The sequence below is a fragment of the Gymnodraco acuticeps genome, unplaced genomic scaffold (assembly GCF_902827175.1).
Source record: "Gymnodraco acuticeps unplaced genomic scaffold, fGymAcu1.1, whole genome shotgun sequence".
NCBI classification, from domain to species: Eukaryota; Metazoa; Chordata; class Actinopteri; order Perciformes; family Bathydraconidae; genus Gymnodraco; species Gymnodraco acuticeps.
Window position 1 is genome coordinate 1,140,941 of NW_022990646.1, and position 23,711 is coordinate 1,164,651.

General features: G+C 41.3%; 1 protein-coding gene across 3 annotated transcripts in view; it reads left to right on the top strand.

Moving 5' to 3' along the window:
• tnksa (tankyrase, TRF1-interacting ankyrin-related ADP-ribose polymerase a) overlaps positions 1-22,391 on the top strand; it is a 104,461-nt gene extending 82,070 nt beyond the window's left edge. For 2 of the 3 annotated variants that reach the window (XM_034229259.1, XM_034229262.1), the window contains 13 exons: positions 714-933; positions 8,117-8,226; positions 9,556-9,744; positions 10,645-10,725; positions 11,281-11,461; positions 11,942-12,021; positions 13,818-13,998; positions 14,564-14,661; positions 15,576-15,650; positions 15,806-15,911; positions 17,247-17,433; positions 17,882-18,038; positions 18,667-22,391. In XM_034229259.1, the coding sequence (XP_034085150.1) occupies positions 714-933; positions 8,117-8,226; positions 9,556-9,744; positions 10,645-10,725; positions 11,281-11,461; positions 11,942-12,021; positions 13,818-13,998; positions 14,564-14,661; positions 15,576-15,650; positions 15,806-15,911; positions 17,247-17,433; positions 17,882-18,038; positions 18,667-18,792 (1,791 nt within the window). In that variant the 3' untranslated portion in view covers positions 18,793-22,391. The remainder of the gene's footprint in view (positions 1-713; positions 934-8,116; positions 8,227-9,555; positions 9,745-10,644; positions 10,726-11,280; positions 11,462-11,941; positions 12,022-13,817; positions 13,999-14,563; positions 14,662-15,575; positions 15,651-15,805; positions 15,912-17,246; positions 17,434-17,881; positions 18,039-18,666) is intronic. The other variant, XM_034229260.1, reaches the window with a different exon arrangement.
• The last annotated feature ends 1,320 nt before the right edge of the window (positions 22,392-23,711 follow it).

A 23,711-nucleotide genomic window follows, 5' to 3' on the forward strand; every position in this document is an offset into this window, starting at 1 on the left:
TGCTTTTATCTTCAGTAGACTCGACTACTGCAATGGTGTCTTCACAGGTCTCACTAAAAAATCTATTAGGAAGCTGCAGCTGATTCAGAACGCCGCTGCTCGAGTCCTCACTAACACTAAGAAAGTGGATCACATCACTCCAGTTCTGAAGTTTTTACACTGGCTTCCTGTGTGTCAAAGAATAGATTTCAAAATACTGCTGCTGGTTTATAAAGCACTGAATGGTTTAGGCCCAAAATACATTTCTGACCTCCTGCTCAATTATGAACCATCCAGATCTCTCAGGTCTTCAGGGACTGGTCAGCTTTCTGTCCCCAGAGTCAGAACTAAACATGGTAAAGCAGCATTCAGTTATTTTGCTCCAAATATCTGGAACAAACTCCCAGAAACCTGCAGGTCCGCTACAACTCTGACTACTTTTAAATCCAGGCTGAAGACTTTTCTTTTTGTCGCTGCTTTTAATTGAACTATTCATATCTTAGACTGCACTGTAACTTTTATCCATGTACTTTTTTCTTTTAATGTTTAATTTATTAGCTTTTCTTTTTAATGACTGATTTTAAATGCCATTTTCTTAATCTCTTTCATTTTTTGTAAAGCACTTTGAATTGCCTTGTGTTGAAAAGTGCTATATAAATAAACTTGCCTTGCCTTGCCTTGCCTTTGTTTTTAAAGAAAATCTTTGTTTCCTCCTTTTCTGTTTTGGCCTGCAGCACGGAGCAGATCCCACCAAGAAGAACCGAGACGGGAACACGCCTCTGGACCTGGTGAAGGACGGGGACACGGACATCCAGGACCTGCTGCGAGGGGACGCCGCGCTGCTGGACGCCGCAAAGAAAGGCTGCCTGGCCCGGGTGCAGAAGCTCTGCAGCCCCGAAAACATCAACTGTCGGGACACGCAGGGACGCAACTCCACACCTCTGCACCTCGCAGGTAATTCACATGAAGAGACATCAAATAAAAAGCTGCGCACATATTCACAGATCATTCTAATAAGTTGGCATGTTACGTTGGAGGCTAAATAAAGGATTAAAGCCAGCTTTGTTGTTACTGTTTGGAAAATTTGAACATGGCGTATCTTCTGGTAGAGTCACAGAGTCTCCTGGGATTTGTGCCTAGTGTAGTGCTAAGAACAAGGTAGTAAACACCCAGACATCTGAAGTGTTCAGGGCAGAAACAGCGTGTTCACTGACAGGCAGAATGGAAAACTGAGCAATTTCAATATATTTTTTATAACACATAAATCACTTATTTTACTGGTGTTATTGTATGAAACCAAGTGAAAACCATCATGGTGTTTAAAAAAACAAACCGGTTTATGTCATTTTTTACGTGGCATGACATCCATGAAAAGGGTAGCTGATTGGTTCCTTTTTAAAGAGGCCCTTTTATGCTTTTTTTGGTTTTCCCACTCAAAGTGTGTTATATAGGTCTTTGTGCTTGTAAATGGTCTGCAAAGGCTCAAATCCCGCCCTGATTGGACTCCTTTATTTACTTCAGTAACATCACTATGTGACACTCGCTCTTCTACTGGCAGCACATTGTATCTGATAGGCTAACCCCCTGATCCCACCGGAAGCGTCTGCGCCGCGCTGCGACCTCCTCCTGCGTCATAACCCACCAGGCGCGTTTCAAAACGTTGCGGAAGCGGAGCGTCGTGTGTGCAGCCTCGCAGTTGTTGGATGAACGTTCCACTTCCTGCCTGCGCTGCGCTGCGCCGCGTCAAAAATTGGATTCATCCTATATTTTAGAAATTCCTTGCGGCGAGGAGCTTCTGGGACGCTTCGACCCGCGGCGCAGCGCAGCGGGTCTGGTGGAATAGCACTCATTGACTAGAGTGGCCGCGATCGCTAAAACCGCCGCAGCGCAGACGCTCCTGGTGGGATTAGGGGGTAAGGGGTGGGATACCTCCAAGCGGTTCAAAAGTCACAACAGAGCCGGCCAACTAACCAATCAGAACAGACAGGGCTATGGTTTCAGACAGAGGGTGAAAAGAGGTGCTGCAGCACAGGCAGTATGAGAAAAAGAAAGAGCTTTTGAACATTAAAGCATGTAAACATGTCACAGTAGAGGCACTAAACACAAATATGAACCTGAAAATAAGCATAATAGGGCCCCTTTAATCTTTAACAAATAAATTAAGGTAATTCATGTTACAGATAGACATCGTTTTTTAACAGTTAAAACCACATAGAAAAACAGTGAAACGGTGCACTCTGCTAAAAGAAACCAAACCAAACAAAGGGGTTCAGCATCTCTGAAATATACCTGGGAGCCTGACCACGCAGTGCCTCTAAAGCAATCTGCAAGATCCTAAAATAAGTAGTTAAATGCACCGGGAGCAGTGAGGGGAGGCAGGATGAGGGCAATGTGTTGTTGTTTTTATGGCGACATAAAACTAGTATCTATAGCGTACTCTATATAACGACCTTGGATCTCACACAAACTTGATGAAGTTTTAAACCCTGAAAGCAGAGATACTGTGGGTCTTCTAAGGTGCACACACACACACACACTGGATTTATTCAGGTTCTGTAATCGTGATAAGCTTCAGAGATAACACCACTCTGCATAAACATGAGACAGAAATGTCTTTGAACCGCACCTTTAAATGTCAGAGAGTAGCAATATTTAGATAGCATATTTTTATCTTTGTGCTTGGTACATTTACTTATCAAGACCGCCATTAAACGACGGGCACACACTCTGACACGATGGGGAGATTACAAAGGAATTTTGTGAGAGCTCGCTTAAGGTTAGGCTAAACTATGGTCTCTTAATCTTAAATAAGGTCACACCCCAGTGGTTAACGTGTTATCATAATGTTGGAATTACACCGTGGTTGTCAGGGGTTGAAGGTAAATGCCTGCAGTGTTTCTTCATATAATCCATACAAAATCTGTTCCTGTGTTTCTTAACAGGATCTTAATACGAAACAATTTTTGCAGCATGAGTGGCATTTTTAAAGTTAAGAAACTGCAGCTTCTTCACAGCGCTGACCATTTAGACACAAACCCACGCACCCTCTGCCTTGCTTGTAAAAGGAAAAGATGATTATAGGATGTCGTGCTGCAGCTTATGCAGGCTGACACTGGACGTATCTAATTTCTGAGATTCCCCTCCTCGACTCCTATCCTCGAGACTTAGTCCCGCCCTCAGGAGATGCGAGCAGAGGAACCGAGGAGAGAGGAGGGGAAGCAGCAGGCGGTTAGAGAAATGAGAACTCCTCTCCTCTGAGCGGTCATTTTAAAGAGACGTCCATCAATGATGACAGGAGGACAGATGTGTTCATGACGACTTATATATTTACTTTTAATTCATTCACAGTGCGGTATAATGAGACAATAACAGGCTACAGATGCGGACACACACACACACACACACACTTACACACATATTTATATAAATATATACAATTTCAGAATCAAACAAGTATGAGAGCACTCTCATAATAACGTAACACTATCAGAGACTGGATATATCCCCCCCCCTCTCTGGTCGCTACAATGAGGAAAATAAATTACGGGCCAAAACTTTTATTTACAAGTATTAAAAGTAAGCAGAGGACACCAAACCAACTGAGACCTGTCTGTCCACTGCATCTACGCACTGTACAACACACACACCTACACACTGTACAACATTACATTACATTACATTTAGCTGACGCTTTTATCCAAAGCGACTTACAATAAGTACATGCGACCAGGAAGACACAACCTTGAAGAAAACAGAATCATATAAGTACATCAGGTTTCATAGAGCCAAACATTTCAAGTGCTACTCAACTGGCTATAGATAATCCAGTCCTTTATTAGTATATAATTGCTCTGTTAGCAGTTCTTTGTTAGTAATTATATCGCTCGAGGTGGAGTCGAAAGAGATGAGTTTTCAGTCTGCGCCGGAAGATGTGCAAGCTTTCTGCTGTCCTGATGTCAATGGGGAGCTCATTCCACCATTTTGGAGCCAGGATAGCAAACCCACGTGTTTTTGCTGATGGGAACTTGGGTCCCCCTCGCAGCGAGGGTGCAGTGAGTTGTTTGGCTGATGCAGAGCGTAGTGCACGCACTGGGGTGTACAGTTTAACCATGTCCTGGATGTAGGAAGGGCCAGATCCATTCGCAGCATGGTATGCAAGTACCAGTGTCTTGAAGTGGATTCTAGCAGTTACCGGAAGCCAGTGAAGGGAGCGGAGGAGCGGAGTGGTGTGGGAAAATTTAGGAAGGTTGAAGACCAGACGAGCCGCTGCATTCTGGATGAGCTGCAGAGGTCGGATGGCACATGCAGGTAGACCAGCCAGGAGGGAGTTGGAGTAGTCTAGGCGTGAGATGACGAGAGCCTGGACCAGAACCTGCGTTGCTTTCTGTGTCAGCTGGGGACGTATCTTCCTGATGTTGTAAAGTGTGTATCTGCAGCAGCGGGTTGTAGCAGCGATGTTTGCAGTGAAGGACAGGTTGTTATCTAGGATCACACCCAGATTCCTTGCAGTCTGAGTCGGGGAAACAACAGAGGTGCCGATGTTGATTGTCAGGTCAAGAGTGGGACAATCTTTTCCCGGAAGGAAAAGCAGTTCAGTCTTGTCAAGGTTGAGCTTGAGGTGATGAGCAGACATCCACTGAGAGATGTCAGCTAGACAAGCAGAGATGCGTGCGACGACCTGGGTCTCTGAGCGGGGAAAGGACAGAATTAATTGGGTGTCGTCAGCGTAGCAGTGGTATGAAAAACCATGCGGGCTAATGACTGATCCGAGCGAGTTTGTGTACAGGGAGAAGAGGAGGGGACCAAGAACAGAGCCCTGAGGGACCCCTGTAGTTAATTGACAAGGGTCGGACTCTGACCCTCTCCAAGTCACCCTGTAGGTACGGTCTTTGAGGTACGAGGTGAGGAGGGAAAATGCAGAGCCTGAAACTCCAAGTTCTTGGAGAGTGTGAAGGAGGATCTGATGGTTCACCGTGTCGAATGCAGCAGACAGGTCCAACAAGATGATGACAGAGGAGAGGGATGCTGCTTTGGCAGTGTGCAGTTCCTCAGTGACAGCAATGAGAGCAGTTTCTGTGGAGTGACCTGCCTTGAAACCAGACTGGTGCGGATCCAGAAGGTTGTTCTGATGGAGATAACAGGAGAGTTGTTTAAAGACAGCGCGTTCAAGTGATTTAGACAGGAACGGGAGGAGAGAGACAGGCCTGTAGTTTATAACATCAGACGGGTTGAGAGTGGGTTTCTTTAGGAGAGTGTTTACTCTTGCCTCCTTGAGACTGTTTGGAAAGTGACCAGAAGTTAGAGAAGTGTTGATGAAATGGGTGAGAAACGGTAGAATATCAGGAGCGATAGTCTGAAGGAGGTTTGAAGGGATAGGGTCCAGAGGACAGGTGGTAGGGCGGGCAGAGGTAATGAGGGTGAGAACCTCACTTGGAGAGAGAGGGGAAAAGGAGGTTAGTGTGTGGGTGGAAGGAGGGTCTGGTGACCCAGCGGTGAGTAAAGGTGAGTCAGAAAAAGAAGAGCGAATATCATCAACCTTTTTTTCAAAGTGGTTAACAAAGTCGCTTGACAGAAGTGGGGAGGGGCTTTGGGAGGGTCCAAGAGGGTGGAGAAGATGGAAAATATTTTTTTGGGATTGGAATAGGAAGATTGGATCTTATCTTGAAAGAAAGTGCTTTTTGCCTGAGAGATCGAAGCAGAGAAAGAGGAGAGGAGAGCCTGATAGGTTAGGAGGTCGTCACGGTGTTTGGATTTCCACCGTTTCCGCTTTGCTGCCCTAAGGACGGTTCTATTAGCACGCAGTGCGTCATTTAGCCAGGGAGCAGGAGGGGACTGACGAGCCTGCCGGGATGTGAGAGGACAGAGAGAATCCAGAGAGGATGAGAGAGTAGAGAGGAGAGTTTCTGCAGCAGAGTTTGGAGGCAGGAGTTGCAACAAGTCAGAGGAAGGGAGGGCTGAGAGCACCGACGAGGCAAAGGTAGGGGGGGAGAGGGAACGAAGGTTACGGCGGACAGGTGCAGGATGAGAAGAGATTAGTTTGTTATGTTTGGAAAGGGGTAGAGAGAATCAAATGAAGAAGTGATCGGATATGTGGAGCGGGTTTACAGAGAGGTTAGAAGTAGCTCAGTTCCTTGAGAATATGAGATCAAGGACATTGCCAGCTTTATGAGTTGGTGGGGAAGGAGACAGTGAGAAAGCAAAGGCGGTTAACAGAGATGTTAGTTCGTCTATCTTCCCTGTCTGGAGGTTGAAGTCTCCGAGAAGTACAGCGGGAGGGCCAGTTTCAGGGATGTGTGAGAGGAGATTATCTAATTCCTCCAAGAAGTCCCCCAAGGCGCCTGGTGGACGGTAGAGAACAACAATGGTTAATTGTATAGGATGGGTTACTGTGACGGCATGGAATTCAAAGGTGGAAGGAGTGAAGTTAGGTAGCTTGAAGAGGGAAAAGCTCCATTTGGGAGAGAGCAGGAGACCAGTGCCACCTCCTCTGCCAGTGGGTCTGGGTGTATGGGAGAAGGAATATGCTGCGGAGAGAGCTGCTGGGGTGGATGTGTTGAATGGAGTAATCCAGGTCTCAGTGAGAGCAAGGAAATCCAGGGTCTGCAGGGAGGCGTAGCCAGAGATGAAGTCAGCCTTAGGAACAGCTGACTGGCAGTTCCACAGGCCACCTGAAACTAGATGTTGGATTTCAGTGGAGCATGTGGGATAGACGAGAGCAGGCCGGTTATAGCGATTAGGAGATACACGGGGCCAGTGATAATTGCGAGAAGACACATGAACAGGAATGGAGAAAATACACATGATTATAGCATGAGGGGCTAGAAAACTAAAGAAAAGAGAAATAAGACACCAGCGGTAGTTAGCTCAATCAGAGTAGGAGTTGCCTCCTCTTTGCCACCCTCGTGACTCCAGCAGGACTCCAATGTCTTTGTCAGTCTTACTCCAGCAGGACTCCAATGTCTTTGTCAGTCTTACTCCAGCAGGACTCCAATGTCTTCGGCTGTCTGACGCTGAAGCTGACGCTCCAGGAGAGAGCTACCTAAAATGGATGCCTGATTGCTGAGTTCTCACAGCTGTGGGGCCACGCCCCTCTAATTAGTTAACTCTCTACAGCTGATGGGCGACAGCAGACTGGCCCTGCCTATATTGTAATGCAGCTTGAGTGCCCCACTGCGACCTGTGTAACAGGTTCACTTGAGCAGATCTGAGATTTAAAATCTCTCAAAAGTGCCGTTTTAGCTACAATAACTACATAACAATTATACAGAATAGAATAAATGAAACAGAGAAGTCTAATTAAACAAGAATATAACTTACAGTGGTTGCTGCATCGATAGGTAGTGTCGTCACCCGGTCTAGATGCACACTGAGTTCTTCAGAACACACACACCTACACACTGTACAACACACACACACCTACACACTGTACAACACACACACCTACACACTGTACCACACACACACCTACACACTGTACCACACACACACCTACACACTGTACCACACACACCTACACCACACACTCCTAAAGCATATAATCAGGCTGCAGCCGTTGTGTATTTTATTATGTGAAGCACTAAATGGTTTTTAAAAAGATCGACTCTTTGTTTGTAGATATCTACTAAACTAAAGCAAATAAAGAGAGTAGGCCTGTTATACTGAGTGATATATATATTATACACACTGCTCTGCTTTCTGCATGGACCTCTCAGCTGTTCTCTCTGTAAACATCGCGTCGTGATGAAAGCAGTTAATAAAATAATATCCACGGGATGCATGCAGAGCTGTCTGAGATAATTCCGGCCGTGCGTCACGACTCTTTGAAACATCTCTGTTCCCGGAAATGCATCCACGAAGGAGCCGTGGAGGACCCATCAGTGTATCCTCGGTTAGAGCTCCTCTAGAGAGCCTCCTCGACGCTCGATCCTCGGTCCTCGAAGTGCATTTAGAGAAATGAGATGTCCTTCAACATGGTGCGCTGAAATTCATTTCCGGGTCACTACCGGAGGACCGAGGAGTCAAGGAGGGGAAATCTTTGAAATGAGATACGGCCACTGTCTTTCCTCCTTTCTCCTTACCTGACTTTATTTAGTTTCTCCTTTTCCCTTATTTATCTGACTATCTCTCTACTGTGCAGCGGGCTATAATAACCTGGAGGTAGCAGAGTACCTGCTGGAACATGGAGCCGATGTGAATGCACAGGACAAAGGAGGGCTCATACCTTTACACAATGCTGCTTCATACGGGGTGAGACACACACACTCACTCTCACACACACACACACACACACACACACTCACTCACTCACTCACTCACTCTCTCTCACACACACACACACACACACACACACACACGTTATTTGGCAACACTGCAGTCTTGAGGACCGTGCTGCTCACATACTTGTTGTCAACTCGTATCCAATAAAAGTATTAACTGTTCCATTAAGTGCTGAAACAAATTAGGCTTTTACTTAATGGCACAACAATTTGTATGATCAAGTAATTGATAAAAAAATACCAAGAAAACCAAATATTCAGTGGTTCCAGTTTTTTTATTTAACAATTTGTGTCTGGAGATCTTTTTATGATAACTAGCAATTTGACGACATCCTCTTGGGCTTTGGTGACGTAGTTTTGCAATAATTCTTTGGGAATAACTGCTAAATAAAAAACACTGGGAGAATGAATTGACTTAGATAAACATCGTAAAGTTTGCCAACTGTCAAAGCAACATTTGTTATTTATTATTTAAGACTTTAAATCTCAGTCTCATGTAGGATGCATATCCCAAATGTGGAATATTGTTGCTTACTTAGTGCTGATGGAGACTGAAAGCGTCTTGCTGTTCACAGCTCAGTTAATGCCTGCAGATATTTGTTTCAGTTTACGTGGGATGGTAAGAACCATATTAATTCCGCCCTACTTCCCAATTTATATAATTATCATTAACCTTATTATGACATAATTCTCAAAAATACATGCAAGTAGTTTTTCCTCCATCTGTTGTCCTTGGTTGCCTCTGTCATATTTGGCTTATAGGTTAACAACATCCTGCTCCTGTAAGAGTCATGAATAAAAACTTGATGAGCTGTGCGTTTTAGACACACACACACACACACACACACACACACACACACACACACACACACACACACACACACACACACACACACACACACACACACACACACACACACACACTCTCTCTCACACTCTTTAAGATCCCCCGCTGGTACTCCAGACAAGCTACATTGTGTTTGACGCTAAGACAAGAGCCGGAGACACAATGAGGAAAAAAAGAACAGGAAGAGAAGGCAAGGAAAGACCATAGACTGTATATATAAAGACCAGCGGGAAAACAAGAATGATGATGAAATTAATAATTCACAGTTTCTCTTCCAGACAAATCACACACACATTTAAATAAAAAGTAGATGGTGATTTTTATAGCACTCTTACACCATGGCTTCATTAATTTCCCTTGATTGCTGCTGTTTCTCTTCCATCCTCCCACCACCTGCGATTCTTTCTGCTCTCATTTTCTAATCTATTTTCCTCTTTCCTCCCCTCTGTCTAGCACGTGGATATCGCCGCCCTGCTGATCAAGTTCAACACCTGCGTCAACGCCACAGACAAGTGGGCGTTCACTCCCCTCCATGAGGCTGCGCAGAAGGGGCGGACGCAGCTCTGCGCTCTGCTGCTGGCCCATGGAGCCGACCCCACCATGAAGAACCAGGAGGTGCAGACGCCGCTCGACTTAGCAACGGTATGAGAGGCTTTTAGAAGAAATCATACTCAGAATCCGCCCTCATTTCTCCATATTAGGCGCCCGATTCCTGTTATGAGCTAGCCAACGGTGATATCATTAGCAAAACTGATGTTTGACTGGTTATGAGAAACTAATCAGACAGAAGGGTTTTAAGGGTGAGACAGGTAGCGTCAAAACTTCTAGCTCCCTAATGAGGCTTCCTAATAAGCCTCCTAATAAGGTTCCTTGCCTGTAGGTACCATAGTTTGCCGGTGTTCCCTAGGGAATAACACGTCCCTCCTGCTGATGTCTACAGGAGGATCAACTTGTGATGCTGCTAATATTATCACAATGCATCTACAGATTAGAGGACAGAACATGCTTGTAGCGTTTTATTGTTGACTATAAATAACAAGCCATGTTGTTTAACACATAAGTAGCAGTGTGCTGAACAGTGATCATTTATAGACGGTCAAACTGAACCTCACTTCGAAGGACAGCTGGAATATTCCAACTGCTCCTTCAAAGTGCGTTTAACTGAAGAGCTGACAATAGGCAATTTGATTTGAAATTAACAGCAGGTCAGTTTTTAAATCAGGCATGTTCCCCCACTATTCATGTGGTGCGTGTTCATTTGATGAGGCGTTGTGTTGCTCTTCTTGGCAGTTATTTCAAGGCACTAATAAACAATCCAAACACATGCAACTTGGCAGTGAGAAATGAAGTTCATTAGAAACAAAGCCCACTCTTGCTCAATTCATGACATCCGGGTAACCAGCAGACTTTAGGAGGATAGATATTTGCTACACATTATTGTCAGTTCATACAAAAACATTATATTACATTAAAATTGAAGTAAATACTTTGTTTTAGCTGGATAGTTTATTAACAATGTTGTTGTCTCTTTGTCTGTCGCAGGCTGATGACATCAGAGCGTTGTTGATTGACGCCATGCCTCCCGATGCCCTGCCCAGCTGTTTGAAGCCCCAGGCCACTGTGGTGAGTGTGGACACTGACATACAAGTACAGACAAAGGGCTATTCGATGAAACTTAATCTTGTAGTGGCCATATTACGTGTTAGCTGTAAGAAAAAACTGCTAACATATGTGGAAATTATGCTAAATCGCTCATTATTATAATAAGCTGAAGCAAGTGTGAGAATTAACATTGTATTACTGTAAGAAGTGTTAACGCTTAAAACAACTGAATGCATTAAACATTATATTTTCAATTGAAAGCTAAGGGTGCATCTATTGCTATTTTAATCAACAATTCATCTGCTGATTGTATTCTAGATGTATTCATTTGTGTAAGAGGCTGAATAAAGAGTTTTTAGCCATTTTAGCATGAAAAATGACTTAATTATAGAAAATCTAAATATGAAGTCATGTGTACCGTAACATATGAAATGTCTGTTGAGCTATAAACAATGAAAGCAGCTGGTAGAGATTGCACTGTAAAGAGTTGTAAACTGTCAGTCAGTCAGTATAGGAGTTTAGTGATTCAATTTGACCCATTGGTCCATTGAACCAAATCTCCTCTCCCTCTCTCAGGTGAGTGCTAGTGTGGGGGGTGCCGGTGCGGCAGGGGGCGTCTCTCCATCTCCATCCCCCTCCTGCCTGTCTGCTGCTAGCAGCCTCGACAACCTGACCACGTCCCTCAGTGACCTCACTGTGGGCGGGGCCACCGGACCAGCTGATGGAGCGTCTGGGTCGGACAGGAAGGAAGGAGAAAGTATGTACAGTTTCATCTTGAATCAAAGTCTGGTTCTCTTCTAATGAGAACTGTTTTTGAGTCAACCTGTGTGTGGAGGAAATTCGACACAAAAACAACCTGTTGGTTAAGAAATGAACGAATAACAGAAGTTTAAAGCAACATTTTGTTATTTAATAAAGTCAAAAAAGTGAATCTATTTCAGCTGAAAGGACAGAGTCTAACACCAGCAAGTTAGTACTAGATCAGAAAATACAAGCACTTTATACACTCAAAACAAAGGGAAAGTGAAGATCTCAGCAAGGCAATGTACATTACAGGAAGTGTCTAATATCAATCCTAACAATGGTCGAAAATAAGTGAGAATTAGTAGCTAGATGTGAATTCAAACTGTAGGAAAATCAAACCAGAGAAGGAAGTTAAATACTTAAATGAGACTTAATGATACATTTACTACAATACTGTGTCACAACTGATAACCACGCTGATGTGTTTCTGCAGCTCTGCTCGACATGACCATCAACCAGTTCCTGAAGAGCCTCGGGCTGGAACACCTCAGAGAAACCTTCCAGCGGGAACAGGTACGTCCTTTTAAGTGTTTAGGGGGAAATCAAAGTGAGAGGGAACAGCACGAGGTGTGAACAACGGGAGAGGATGAAAGTTGGAAAGAGTTACAAGGAGAGATTGCAAACAAAGTATTTTTATAATGGAAATATTTTGTATTCTCGTAGTTCATTCGCTTCAGGTTTACATACTTTTTCGGTCTTGGTTTGAACTCATCTCTCAGTTTTCTTTCCTTTGGCCCTTCCTTTGGTTTTGTCAGTCCACCACTTTGGTCCAGACTGAGTTATCTCAACAGCAGATGGGTTGCCATGAAAACGGTTTCAGACATCCATGTTCCCCTTAGGATGAACTGTAATCACTTTGGTGATCCGTTTACTTTTTTTTATTCTATCTAGGGCCATCAACATTTCAATTGTTTCACTTTAATGGATTAGTATGGCTTAATAGCTAAATACTTGCAAACTAAATTATAATCCCATCGGACTCAGCTGTCAATTGTGTCAAAATTGTGAGTGGGGATGTCAGAGGAGCAACAGAGACAGAAGAAGGATACAGATGGATGGAGGGAGAGAACAAGAAAGAGGAAGAGAGGCTTGAGGAGAAATATGAAGAATACAGACAGAAAGAAAGAAAAGACAGATATAGAAAGTAACACTGAAATGTGACGGAGATCAAAAGGCTTCACAAAGAAGGACTTGGATAAGCCATAGGTAGTAGGATGTGTGCTTGTGTTCATAAAGGAAAACACACCATCATGAATATCCAGATGAGAGGAGTGAGATGGCGGTGACAGCCAGCTCGGTGTTAACGGAACCCCTTTTAATCTCACTAATAACTAGAACTCAGATTCATACAGAAGAGTGTACAAAGCTTCAAGAGATTTAACTTCACTATGCTTTCAATGATCAAACTTCACTTTGGAAACCCAGAAACATTAAGCTCTAATGATTCAAAAGGTTCTGCTCTTGCATCTGTTCCCTGTGTAAAGCCCAAAGGCTGATTCTCTGTTGTGGAAAAGGCACTTGTCGACACAAAGTGATTCTCTTATTACAGTCTAGTCGTAGCCCCTTCGTGCAAAAATAACGTAATCATGTTTCAAGACGAAGCGATTCTAACTACATATAAGAAGTTATTTAGCTGGAGATTCTTGGTGGCAGTTTGTGCTGATGTACTTTTGTAAAGTGTGAGATGGCAGCTTTAAGTGTCAGCTAGTAATGAGATCCAGGCAGAGGTTTCATTTCTGTTGTTTAAGGTGATGAACTCAAATTGGTGTGAGAGGTTACGGCCCCCTAAAGGTTTCATCTCTTGGCTGTGATTTCTAAAAATGAAACTGAGGTTTTTGTCATCAGTTTACTGAGGAAAAACAGAACAATTCCAAGTTTCTGTTAAGTCTCAGTAAACTCCCAGCAGTATTTAAGCTATGATGAAAAACAGCTATTAAAGTAATCACAGCTATACAGAGGAACGTAGGTAAAGGTCAGCGTTTAAAAGCGCCTCAAAATACTTGCAAACTTCACCGTCCCCATTTGCATTTCAATGGTTTGATTACTGCCGTTCATTCACTGACCTTTTCTTCATGCTGCTTCTATCTTTCTCTCATGAATATTCATCCATATTTGATGGCCCATTGTCTCTCTGATATGTCTTAGCTCCTTAAACGTTCTGTATTGTTGGCAATCTCACTGATCAGTTAAAGCCGTTGCCGTAGTGACAAACATTTGATTTAAGTTGACAGATGTATTAACAGAAATATGGTTTGAATAGTTATTTGATACTATGATTATGAAATGTTTTTCTTACTTTCAATTTACAGTCTTTTGACAAAAGACAACCAGAAGCCGGACTGACTGAGGTGTGTGTTGTTTCCGGGCAGATTTCGCTGGACGTGCTGGCAGACATGGGTCACGAGGAGCTGAAGGAGATTGGCATCAACGCTTACGGTCACAGACACAAACTCATCAAGGGCATCGAGAGGCTGCTGGGAGGCCAGCAAGGTCAGGAAACACACACACACACACACACACACACACACACACACACACACACACACACACACACACACACACACACACACCTGTTCCTTTTATCAGATTCACTGTATTGAAATAAAAATAGACAACACTGGAAATCCAATTGGCTAATGCAAGGAGGTCGTTTGGCGTATCCAAACAAAAGGACAATAGTTCGTAGTTGCACGCCTTTCCATTCACACACATGGAAATTGCGTACATGATACTTTTGTAGTAGCAAAACCAAAATATAGACTAACGGTTGAGTTACGGTTGGATTGCGTTGAATTGCAGTCAACTGAAATGAAGACTCAATTACTTTACACACTGGGATTAACAGGTACCCAGATCATATCATTTACCCAGTGACACATACACACACGTTCATCATCACCAATAGTGACATAGTGACTAACCAAATACATGAATACATCACTCTCTTTTTGTTATTTATGGAAGTATAGCTGTTGTAAATGATTTTTCTTTTTTATGGTTTCATCTTTTATCCTTCATGTGGTCTGAATACCCCTTTTTTAAATGTGTATTTTAGGTGCAAACCCGTACCTGACGTTCCACTGCTCCAGCCAGGGCACCGTGCTCATCGACCTGGCAACGGACGACAAGGAGTTCCAGTCTGTGGAGGAAGAAGTACGAACACGCACACAAACGACACGCGTTCCCATCTCTACACTCATGAGTTTATAGCAGTCTGGTCATTGAAGTTCTGGTAAAGGAGACGTTGTCACCTCCTGCTCCTCTGACTACATTTCCCTCTAAATGAAAGCGGTAACTGAAGTAGACAGCAGACATCACTCTGAACGTGTGTGAAATGAATGAGCACCGTCAGATGCTAACGGGTGATTTAATCTGTAATTATGACATGAGATCCTGAAAAATGACACGGTCATCTGGTCTGTTTATAATGATAAATTGAGCGCTGCGTATATATTTAAAATCGTATTTTATAGTTATTCATCATTTCTGTCAGGGTTTATAACAGTGTTGTTCAAGATTGATGAACACGTTTTAAGATGGATACAAGATATAACATATCTATTTTTATAATTGTATAACTCGGTATATCTATTTTAAAGTAGACACTTAATTTAATTGATTATGTTTATATACATATTTTTTGTTGTTTCTATTTAAATGTTTTAAACTATTACGTTATTTCATTCTAAATTGGATAAACTGTCACACAACCCAATTTTCCGTGGGATAAATAAAGTGTAAGTATGCATTAGTTTTAGCTAGGCGTAACTAATAGGGCTCAAACACCAGATATACATCTATAAATAATAAAACATCAGAGTTAACAGAACACTTTCAAAAGGTAATCTCAGTTTGAATTGATAACTGAGGTGGGCATAATCATTTTTCGGACTATAAAAACACTCCCAGACTGCCGATAGAGGTAGAGAACGAGTCCTCGTAGAGCTACGAATCACTCAATGAAACTGCATCCCATCGGCATGTTTTATCCCACACATTTCCCATTTCAACCTTAAAAGCTTTGCTTAAGTGAGGTATTCTAATCGCCTCCTGTCTGTTCCCCTCAGCTTCAGAGCACTATCCGAGAGCATCGCGACGGAGGCAACGCGGGGGGGGTCTTCAGCCGGTACAACATCATTAAGGTGGGTACTGACAACACTACACCAGTTTCCATTTTCATTACACACGAGTTAATTCACTTACAAAGATGGAAGTTGTTGTGTTTGAAAATCCATTTGAATACTTAATTCACTCTTCATCCCTAACTCTGCTTCTCCTTTCATTTCCCTGACTGCAGATTCAGAAGGTGGTGAATAAGAAGCTCCGGGAGAGATATTCACACAGACAAAAGGAAATAGCAGACGAGAATCACAACCATCACAACGAGCGGATGCTCTTTCACGGTAAACACGCACTATAGTTCAGGGGGGTGGAGTTTTTATAACTATATCACTAAATCACAAACTGCTTTTAATATTGTGTTTTATATATTTTAAGTGTGTTTTAATTATGTTTTTAGGATTTTTAACTCTGTAAAGTGTCTTTGAGTTTCTAGAAAAGCGCTCTATAAATAAAATGCATTATTATTATATATTAGGGAATCCAACAGCGTGTTGATTTACTTTTCAAATACAATGTAATGAAGTTATCTTCTTTGTCAACATGTGTTCATATCCTAGAGCTGTTTAACCGCTTTGGAATATAGTGACGCAGCCAAAGGCTAGAGAGGCAAATTCATGATGGATGTTCCTGTTCTCTTGGATCTGTCTCTCAGAAAAAAACTAGAATTACTTTGAGATACGTCCTCCATATCTCAAAGATTCTCTGCTGCTTTTTTAAAGAGGCTTTCAAAATGCACCAACATCTTAAAGATTCAAATGAACAAAGAAGAATATGTTGAATTTGGAAGTAGTTTTTTCTCTTTATAAAGTTGTAATCACATCTCTATAGCTTCAGTCACTTCGTCTTAGTTGACAGAAGAAAAACCCAGCATAGTGTTCTGCTCCAACGTTCAGTCACTCCAGTGCTCCGAGATGAACTTGGCTTCGTGCTGCAATGTTTTCAGACTTACAGGCTGACTTAAAGTTTGAGCAAACCCAACAACATTTATAGCCGGTACATTCCAACCTTTGGGTACATTGGTACACTCGGCAAGAAAGGACAGGAGCCTGGAGAAGCTGCGCCTCCCCCTGACGTCGAGGTGATTGATTCCACGGGAGCGGTGTTGTTGTTGATGTTATCAGCAAAGGACATCCGGTTATTAATCCTCCATGTCCACTTCCAACACCAAGGCTCCGCCAGGACACATCCCTCAGGACTGCAGCAGAGTTCTGATCCTTTAAAACTTTAAACACTGCAGAGAAGAAAATCCCAGGAAGTCGTCTGGCTTCACTGATGCCTGAAATTGTGCGTCTAGCACCAACGGACACACCATGTTCAAAGTCTCCCAGATCGTGGATTTCCCAGAGTAACATTAAGTTCAACAGTATCTCAATCTCTCTGCCTTCTCTGCTTCCTTTAAACTTGAGCTTTTATTTATTTGTGATTTACAGCCTGGGGTAGGCTGTCGAGAGACACTTTGTTTTAATCAAATTCAAATTGCTGTATTGGTATTGGCAGCTAACACAAGGAGGTTTTCCAGATGGCCATAAAGGAAGCGTCCCTGCCCCCCCCCCATGCAGAGTTTATTTCATGTGTTTGTGGTTTTATGGCCTAATATGTGTCTCTTCTCCTGCCAGGTTCCCCTTTCATCAATGCCATCATCCATAAGGGCTTTGATGAGCGACACGCCTACATCGGTGGCATGTTTGGCGCCGGGATCTATTTTGCTGAGAACTCCTCAAAGAGCAACCAGTACGTGTATGGGATTGGTGGAGGCACGGGATGTCCCACCCACAAAGACCGCTCCTGCTACGTGTGCCACAGGTGAGATGACTCTTTAGTTTAGAAGAAATATTACCCGTGTCCCAACTCCACAATACAAACTAAGTCTAATCAGGGTCTGATTAGGAAATCCTTAATGACCAGTTTACTGAAAGATGTGGCTATACATACTTAGTCCACTCAACTTTTTGATGGACTAGATTGTCCCACAATGCATTGCACAAAGAAACAATTGGCTGTTTTCTCCAAAGCTTACATTTTGATAAATGTCTATCTGCTCTTCTATCATTTCCTGGTAGTGCAAAACAGCCCAGCACATCAAATGACTAGAATGTACTATTATTATGTATAATAGAACAATGGGAAACAAAGAAATCGGGAATTTTATGATTTTATTCAATCAAAAAAAGGATTGTAGAATTTAAACAGACAGTATATGAGTTATGTGAGCTAACCATTGACAGCCTGATATTGTGTGTTTGCATTTCAGGCAGATGCTGTTCTGCAGAGTGACGCTGGGGAAGTCCTTCCTCCAGTTCAGTGCCATGAAGATGGCCCACGCCCCCCCCGGACACCACTCAGTGATCGGGAGACCCAGCGTCAACGGACTGGCCTACGCAGAGTACGTCATCTACAGAGGGGAGCAGGTCAGTACACACTTCCTTTCAGAAACAAGTAGTGATGCTTTTATTTAAATGTTTAAATAATCTGTGGACTATATAGTGGTGCAGGAAAGAGTGCCTAACCTGGTACTATTTAACACTTGAAATCTGCAATGGTTTTTTGAATGAGTTCTTGATTAGATGGCTGAAGTAAGGACTATGATTAATTCAAGCTTACAAGATTTTACCGTTTTGTTATATATTTTAAAATATAATAATGATACAAGATCTTGAGAAAGCACTTTTCCTGATGCTCAAAGAGTCTTAGTATAGTGACGAAAATTATGTCAGCAATACATATCGACTGCACCACTTTGATTTAATTGTCATTTGTCTCAAATATATAACAGTTTAACATTGCTATCACATTTCCTGGAATAGTCTTCGAATAGAGCAACAAACAAAAATCCGAAAAAATTCTATTTCTAGAGAAACTGAAAATCCTCAAAATGAATTTATAATAATTATTTCGTTTTCTGCAATTGATGTATGTAGAAGTTTAGCATTAAAAAATATCAATAATACAAGTAGTATTAAACTATACTTTTGATATATGTCTATCATTATAAACATAATGAAGTTGTTCTGAGATGGTATGTGTCTTTGTCCACAGGCTTACCCAGAATACTTGATCACCTACCAGATAGTGAAGCCTGAGAGCCTTGCTGCCCCGGCGGCCCCCCCCCGAGCAGAAGTCCTAAAACTCTCAGCTCTGCAACGGACCAGAGCCGCTCTCTGAGGGACTAGAACTGAACTGGAGGGGGTTTCAAACCTCACACACACATTTCAAGTCTCCAGAGTTGACCTTGAGGTGGGAGAGGGCGACAGGGCAGAGGTCAGAGGTCAGAAAGCCTTTGGAAACAGACCCGGATGTGTCTTACAAGGAGGAGGAGGAGAAGAAGAGGATTTCAGAATGTTGGGGTGCTCAGTTCAAAGCAGCAGAAAGCAACAGATTTTTGTTATTGATTTGGTCAAATGTTGCCGGAGAAAATGCAAATAGTTTGATCAACATTTCTGGAGTTCTTCCAGTGAGCTTCTTTTTTTAAATGTGCAGGCCTGCAGCTGGATTCGCAAAACAATTAAGAAAGCAATTACACCAGGACACGGTCCACAGCAAAACACAACACTGATGTTGCACTGTAACCTACCCGCAGTTTGTAAATGTGTTGTTTTGATATTGTGTCCTCTTTCGACTGTGCCTGAGGCCCCTTCCGAAAAACAGCCATTGTCGTGCCGAGGGAACAGATCCAGCACATTTGATGTTACATTTTCTCCATTTAGGGTTCGTGAAAACGAGCGGCAGCTCTCTGTGTCTTCTTTTAAACAAAGGAGAAATCACAAAACTAGTGTGAGCTGAGGGACGTAAGAGAGATTACAGCGGACAAATACCCAGCAGTCAATAAGGAACAGACTGCAGACCTCCACACACAGGGACCTCAAATCCACACAGAATAAGATTGTTTTAAATAAATGTTTACTTGGCCATAAAGACATATTTTGGGCAGAGCCAAGTTGTGACAAGCAGCAAGCTGAGACACCTGTCAATCATGAAAATATGCCCTGGATATACCTGCTTTCTCTGCCTTAATCTCAATGACTAAAGAAATGGTGTTTTCCATGATATCTTATACTTATATTTAGCTGTTAAACATGGCGGTTGCTGCTTGTTTCAGCACAGCTCATTAAAAACTCAGTCTGTCATCGGAACAAATCGAGCACACTGTGACACTGAGATGATTTGAAACCCAGTGATATCGTCACTTAACTGCGTACAGCAAGCTCTATATTTATCATCCAAGCTAGTATTTCATATTTTATGCCACAATGACTGAGTAATACAGATACAAATATTCAAAGTCCAGAATTGTTTTTGTTACAGCTTCTCCCTCGGTGTGAGGATTGACTGTTACCAACACATTAAATAGACATTTTTACAGAGCTTAATTCAGAAAACAACTTGACTAATACTTTATGAAGCCCCAGCATGACATTAATCCTGAACTTGTCAATGGCAGTTTAACATTCACATGAAACGAGTCACTCATTTACACATCTCTTTTTGTTCGCTGTTTTAATGTTCCTCACGTGGACCCTTGTGTTTACAAATGTTCTTCTCCATCTGTTACTGCCCCCTAGTGGTGCACCAGAGGAATTGCTGGCTTACTATGAGGAGACCACTGTATACTCAGAGGTGGGATAAGTACTCAGATCTTGTACTTAATTAAAAGTAGAAGTACCAGAGTGTAGGAATACTCCATTACAAATAAAACTCCTTAATTTAAAAGGTTAATCGAGTAAAAGTACTAGCATCAAAATATACTTAAAGTACACAAAGTAAAAGTACTCGTTATGCAGATTGGCCCATTTCAGAATAATATATATTATATGTTTTGATTATAATTATTGATGCATTACTGTGTTATCAAAGCTGGTAAAGGTGCAGCTAGTTTATAAGTAAAGTACCTCAAACGTGTACTTAAGTACAGTAGTTGAGTAAATCTAGTTACTTACCCACCTCTGAGTATACTGTATATCACAAAGGCATGTTTATAAGGATTCATTTCTAAACAGTGCTATTTGTGTTTTTCTGAAGACTATTCCATGTTTGTTTTCTTAACTCTTTTTATACTTTTACTCGACTATTTCTTCTATCTTGGAAGCCATTCAGCGGGCTGGTTACAGGCTTCAAAAGATAAATATGTAAGCACAGAGCTGCAGGTTGACAAAGAGGATAATAGATATGTTTTACCTAAAGATGATTTCACATTTTTGTTTGTACTAATATTTTAAAGTGACACACTAACATGTATGAAAAAAACCTCATAACAGCAAGATTAGCAAACTCCTCACATTACGTACTGTACCATTGAACTTTTTTTTACTGACCATGTTTTTTTCTGTTGATTATAATGTTGGATTAATGACACTGTACATCACACGTTTAGTTTCTTACATTTCCACCAAGTCGAGCAGTGAGTCTTTGAAATTCCTTGAAACCGTGTGGAAAAAGGCTTTTAGAGTTTTTGAGAATGGATAGATTGCCTTTAAATTGCTATGAAATGTACTATGATAGATTTATCCAGATCTAGCCCATATTACGAAATACACTTTTAGACATCATTGAGGGATGGGCTATTAAATCTGACCAAGCTGCTCTGATCTTTTATTTTTATCCTGAATTCGTTAGCATTAGAGTGTCAGTAAAAGTCAGATTTCAGCTGATTTGCACTTTAAATTAAAAGGTAAAGATGACGTTGGTCTGAGTTAAGAATATTGAATCTAGTGTGAAGTCTAACATCTCCTGGATCTGACCTCAAATCAGTCGCCCCTGAGAATTAAACTAAAGCTTTTTGTCCAACAATGTTCACATTGGGACATTTTTACATCAGCTTTTCTCCCCTCAGGTGTGCAGCCTCCAGCACAGCAAGGGTTCATCCCAATAACACACATTGATGACATTGAGAATTTGAAGCTCATCCAAACATTTTAAATTATTATTTTCATGGGGAAATAATACGGAGTAACAACTGAATACTAATGAGACAATTTGAACAGATAAATGAAACTATAATGGCAAAAAGTTTCAGTGAACATAAGAGTTTACAAAGCATTCAGCCCGATGTTAAAAAGCATGCACTTAAACTATATTTGACCATGGTAGTAAATGTTGTCTGGCATTTCACAACACAACTTAAAATCTAAAGTTCTGATTATATTTCTAAATTGATGAAGGACAAACAATGCAAGTTTTGCAAGACTGAACATACATATTTTCCTTTTTATGCTTAAACTTGCTGTGTCCCTGATCAGAGCACTAAGACGAGGGTTTCAGGAAGCGTCACTGTTGGAGTTTACGGTGTGACTTCATTGCGGTCAGCAGCACTTTGGATTTATTAGCAGAAAGCTGTGGGCTTTGTTTTAAACGAGACTGTACATAAACTAACTCCAGATGGGCCTTTTATAGATGATTTGAAATGTATTGTTCTTTTTCCTTTGAAATACTTTTTGTATGTAATAACTATTTGACATGTGTTAGAGCTGGCCTTTGTCTCCTTCGGTCTCAAGGGTCAGTCAGCCTTTTGATGTAAATACTTTGGAGGGGTGTGTGTGTGTGTGTGTGTGTGTGCGAGCGAGCGTGTGTGTTCAATCAATCCATGCCTATTCTTCTGACCTGCCTTCTACCAAACGGTTTAATTAACACATTTCCTCTTCAGTGATGTTTGACTTCCTGTTGTACAGACGGTTGTACAGAGCTGCTGACCAGCTAACATGTGTAACGGATACACTTCTAACTGTTGTACAGAAGAAAATCTTAATAAAAGAACTTAACAAAGTGTATATCTGTGTTAAGTCTTTTTTTCATTCTGGATTGGCATTGGTCACTAAACATGATGAACATTTGATTTAATAATACCTATAGATGTATTATTTATGTTGTTAATTTAACTTCACTAAAGTCAATTCTGTGTAATCGGGTTAATTGGTTATCCTTAACTTAGTTCTCAATTCAAGAAAATACACACTTCCCAATACATTTTAAACTTTACCACAAAACAGCCTGCGAATCGACCACAGAGATAAGATAACTTTATACAGTTTAAACAAAAACACTCCATCTGCACCGTGAAACTGTCAAACTAGTCTTTTATGATTCATCTCGTTTAAGGCAGAGTATTTATGATCGACCATAAGCTCTAGGTGTTGCTGACACTTACTGTAAGTCACGAGAGATCTGGCAAACCAAGATAGTTCATAAACCCATAAAAAATGATATGGCAGCTCACCCAATCAAAGAGCAGAAATGGATCGCAGTTCTTCAACCGGAACAATGAACTGTAATGGATCGTAAATCAAGATGGTCAGAAAAATCTAACAGACATGTGATTTAAGAAGGTTTTGGGAAAGACGAATCAAACACAAAGAACAAACACTGTCCCTTAACCAAACAGAACATATTTAATATGAAGCATCATTATATTGTGTGTGGAAGTATGGTCCTGCCAATATTAAAAAGAAAACACTTACAATAATGTTTATGATTTTTTAAAGTGTTTCAGACAGTTTTGCATATTTTCAACATACTTTACTGTTTATTTTTTTAATATATTTTTGACATACTATACTATGTGTTTTTTTCTGATATTTTTGACATACTATGCCTTTTTTGTTGTTGCATTTTTTAAACATACTTTACTATGTTTTTTCTGATCTTTTTAAAAATACTATACCATGATATTTTTTGTTAAAATATTTGTGTCAACATCCTAAACTATGACTTATTGACTCTTTTGATATTTTGGACATAATACACTATTCTTTCTGGTATGTTTGACAAACTATGTTGTTTTTTCTGATATTTTCCACACACTTTATTTTGTGTCATTTCCGATATTTTTGACATACTATCCTATATTGTTTTTTCTAATTATTTTGTACATACTATACAATAACTTATTTCCACATTATAAATAATGACTTTTTTTCATTATATTCAGATATAGTATGTCAAAATAACAATGTGTAGTATATTATGTCTAAAAAAGTCATTGTATAGTATTTTGAAAGTCTCAGAAAAAAAATCAAAGAATAGTAACTAGAAAAAAAATGAATATTAGAGACTTTTCTGGGACAGTAGGCTACAGTATACTATGTCGTTTT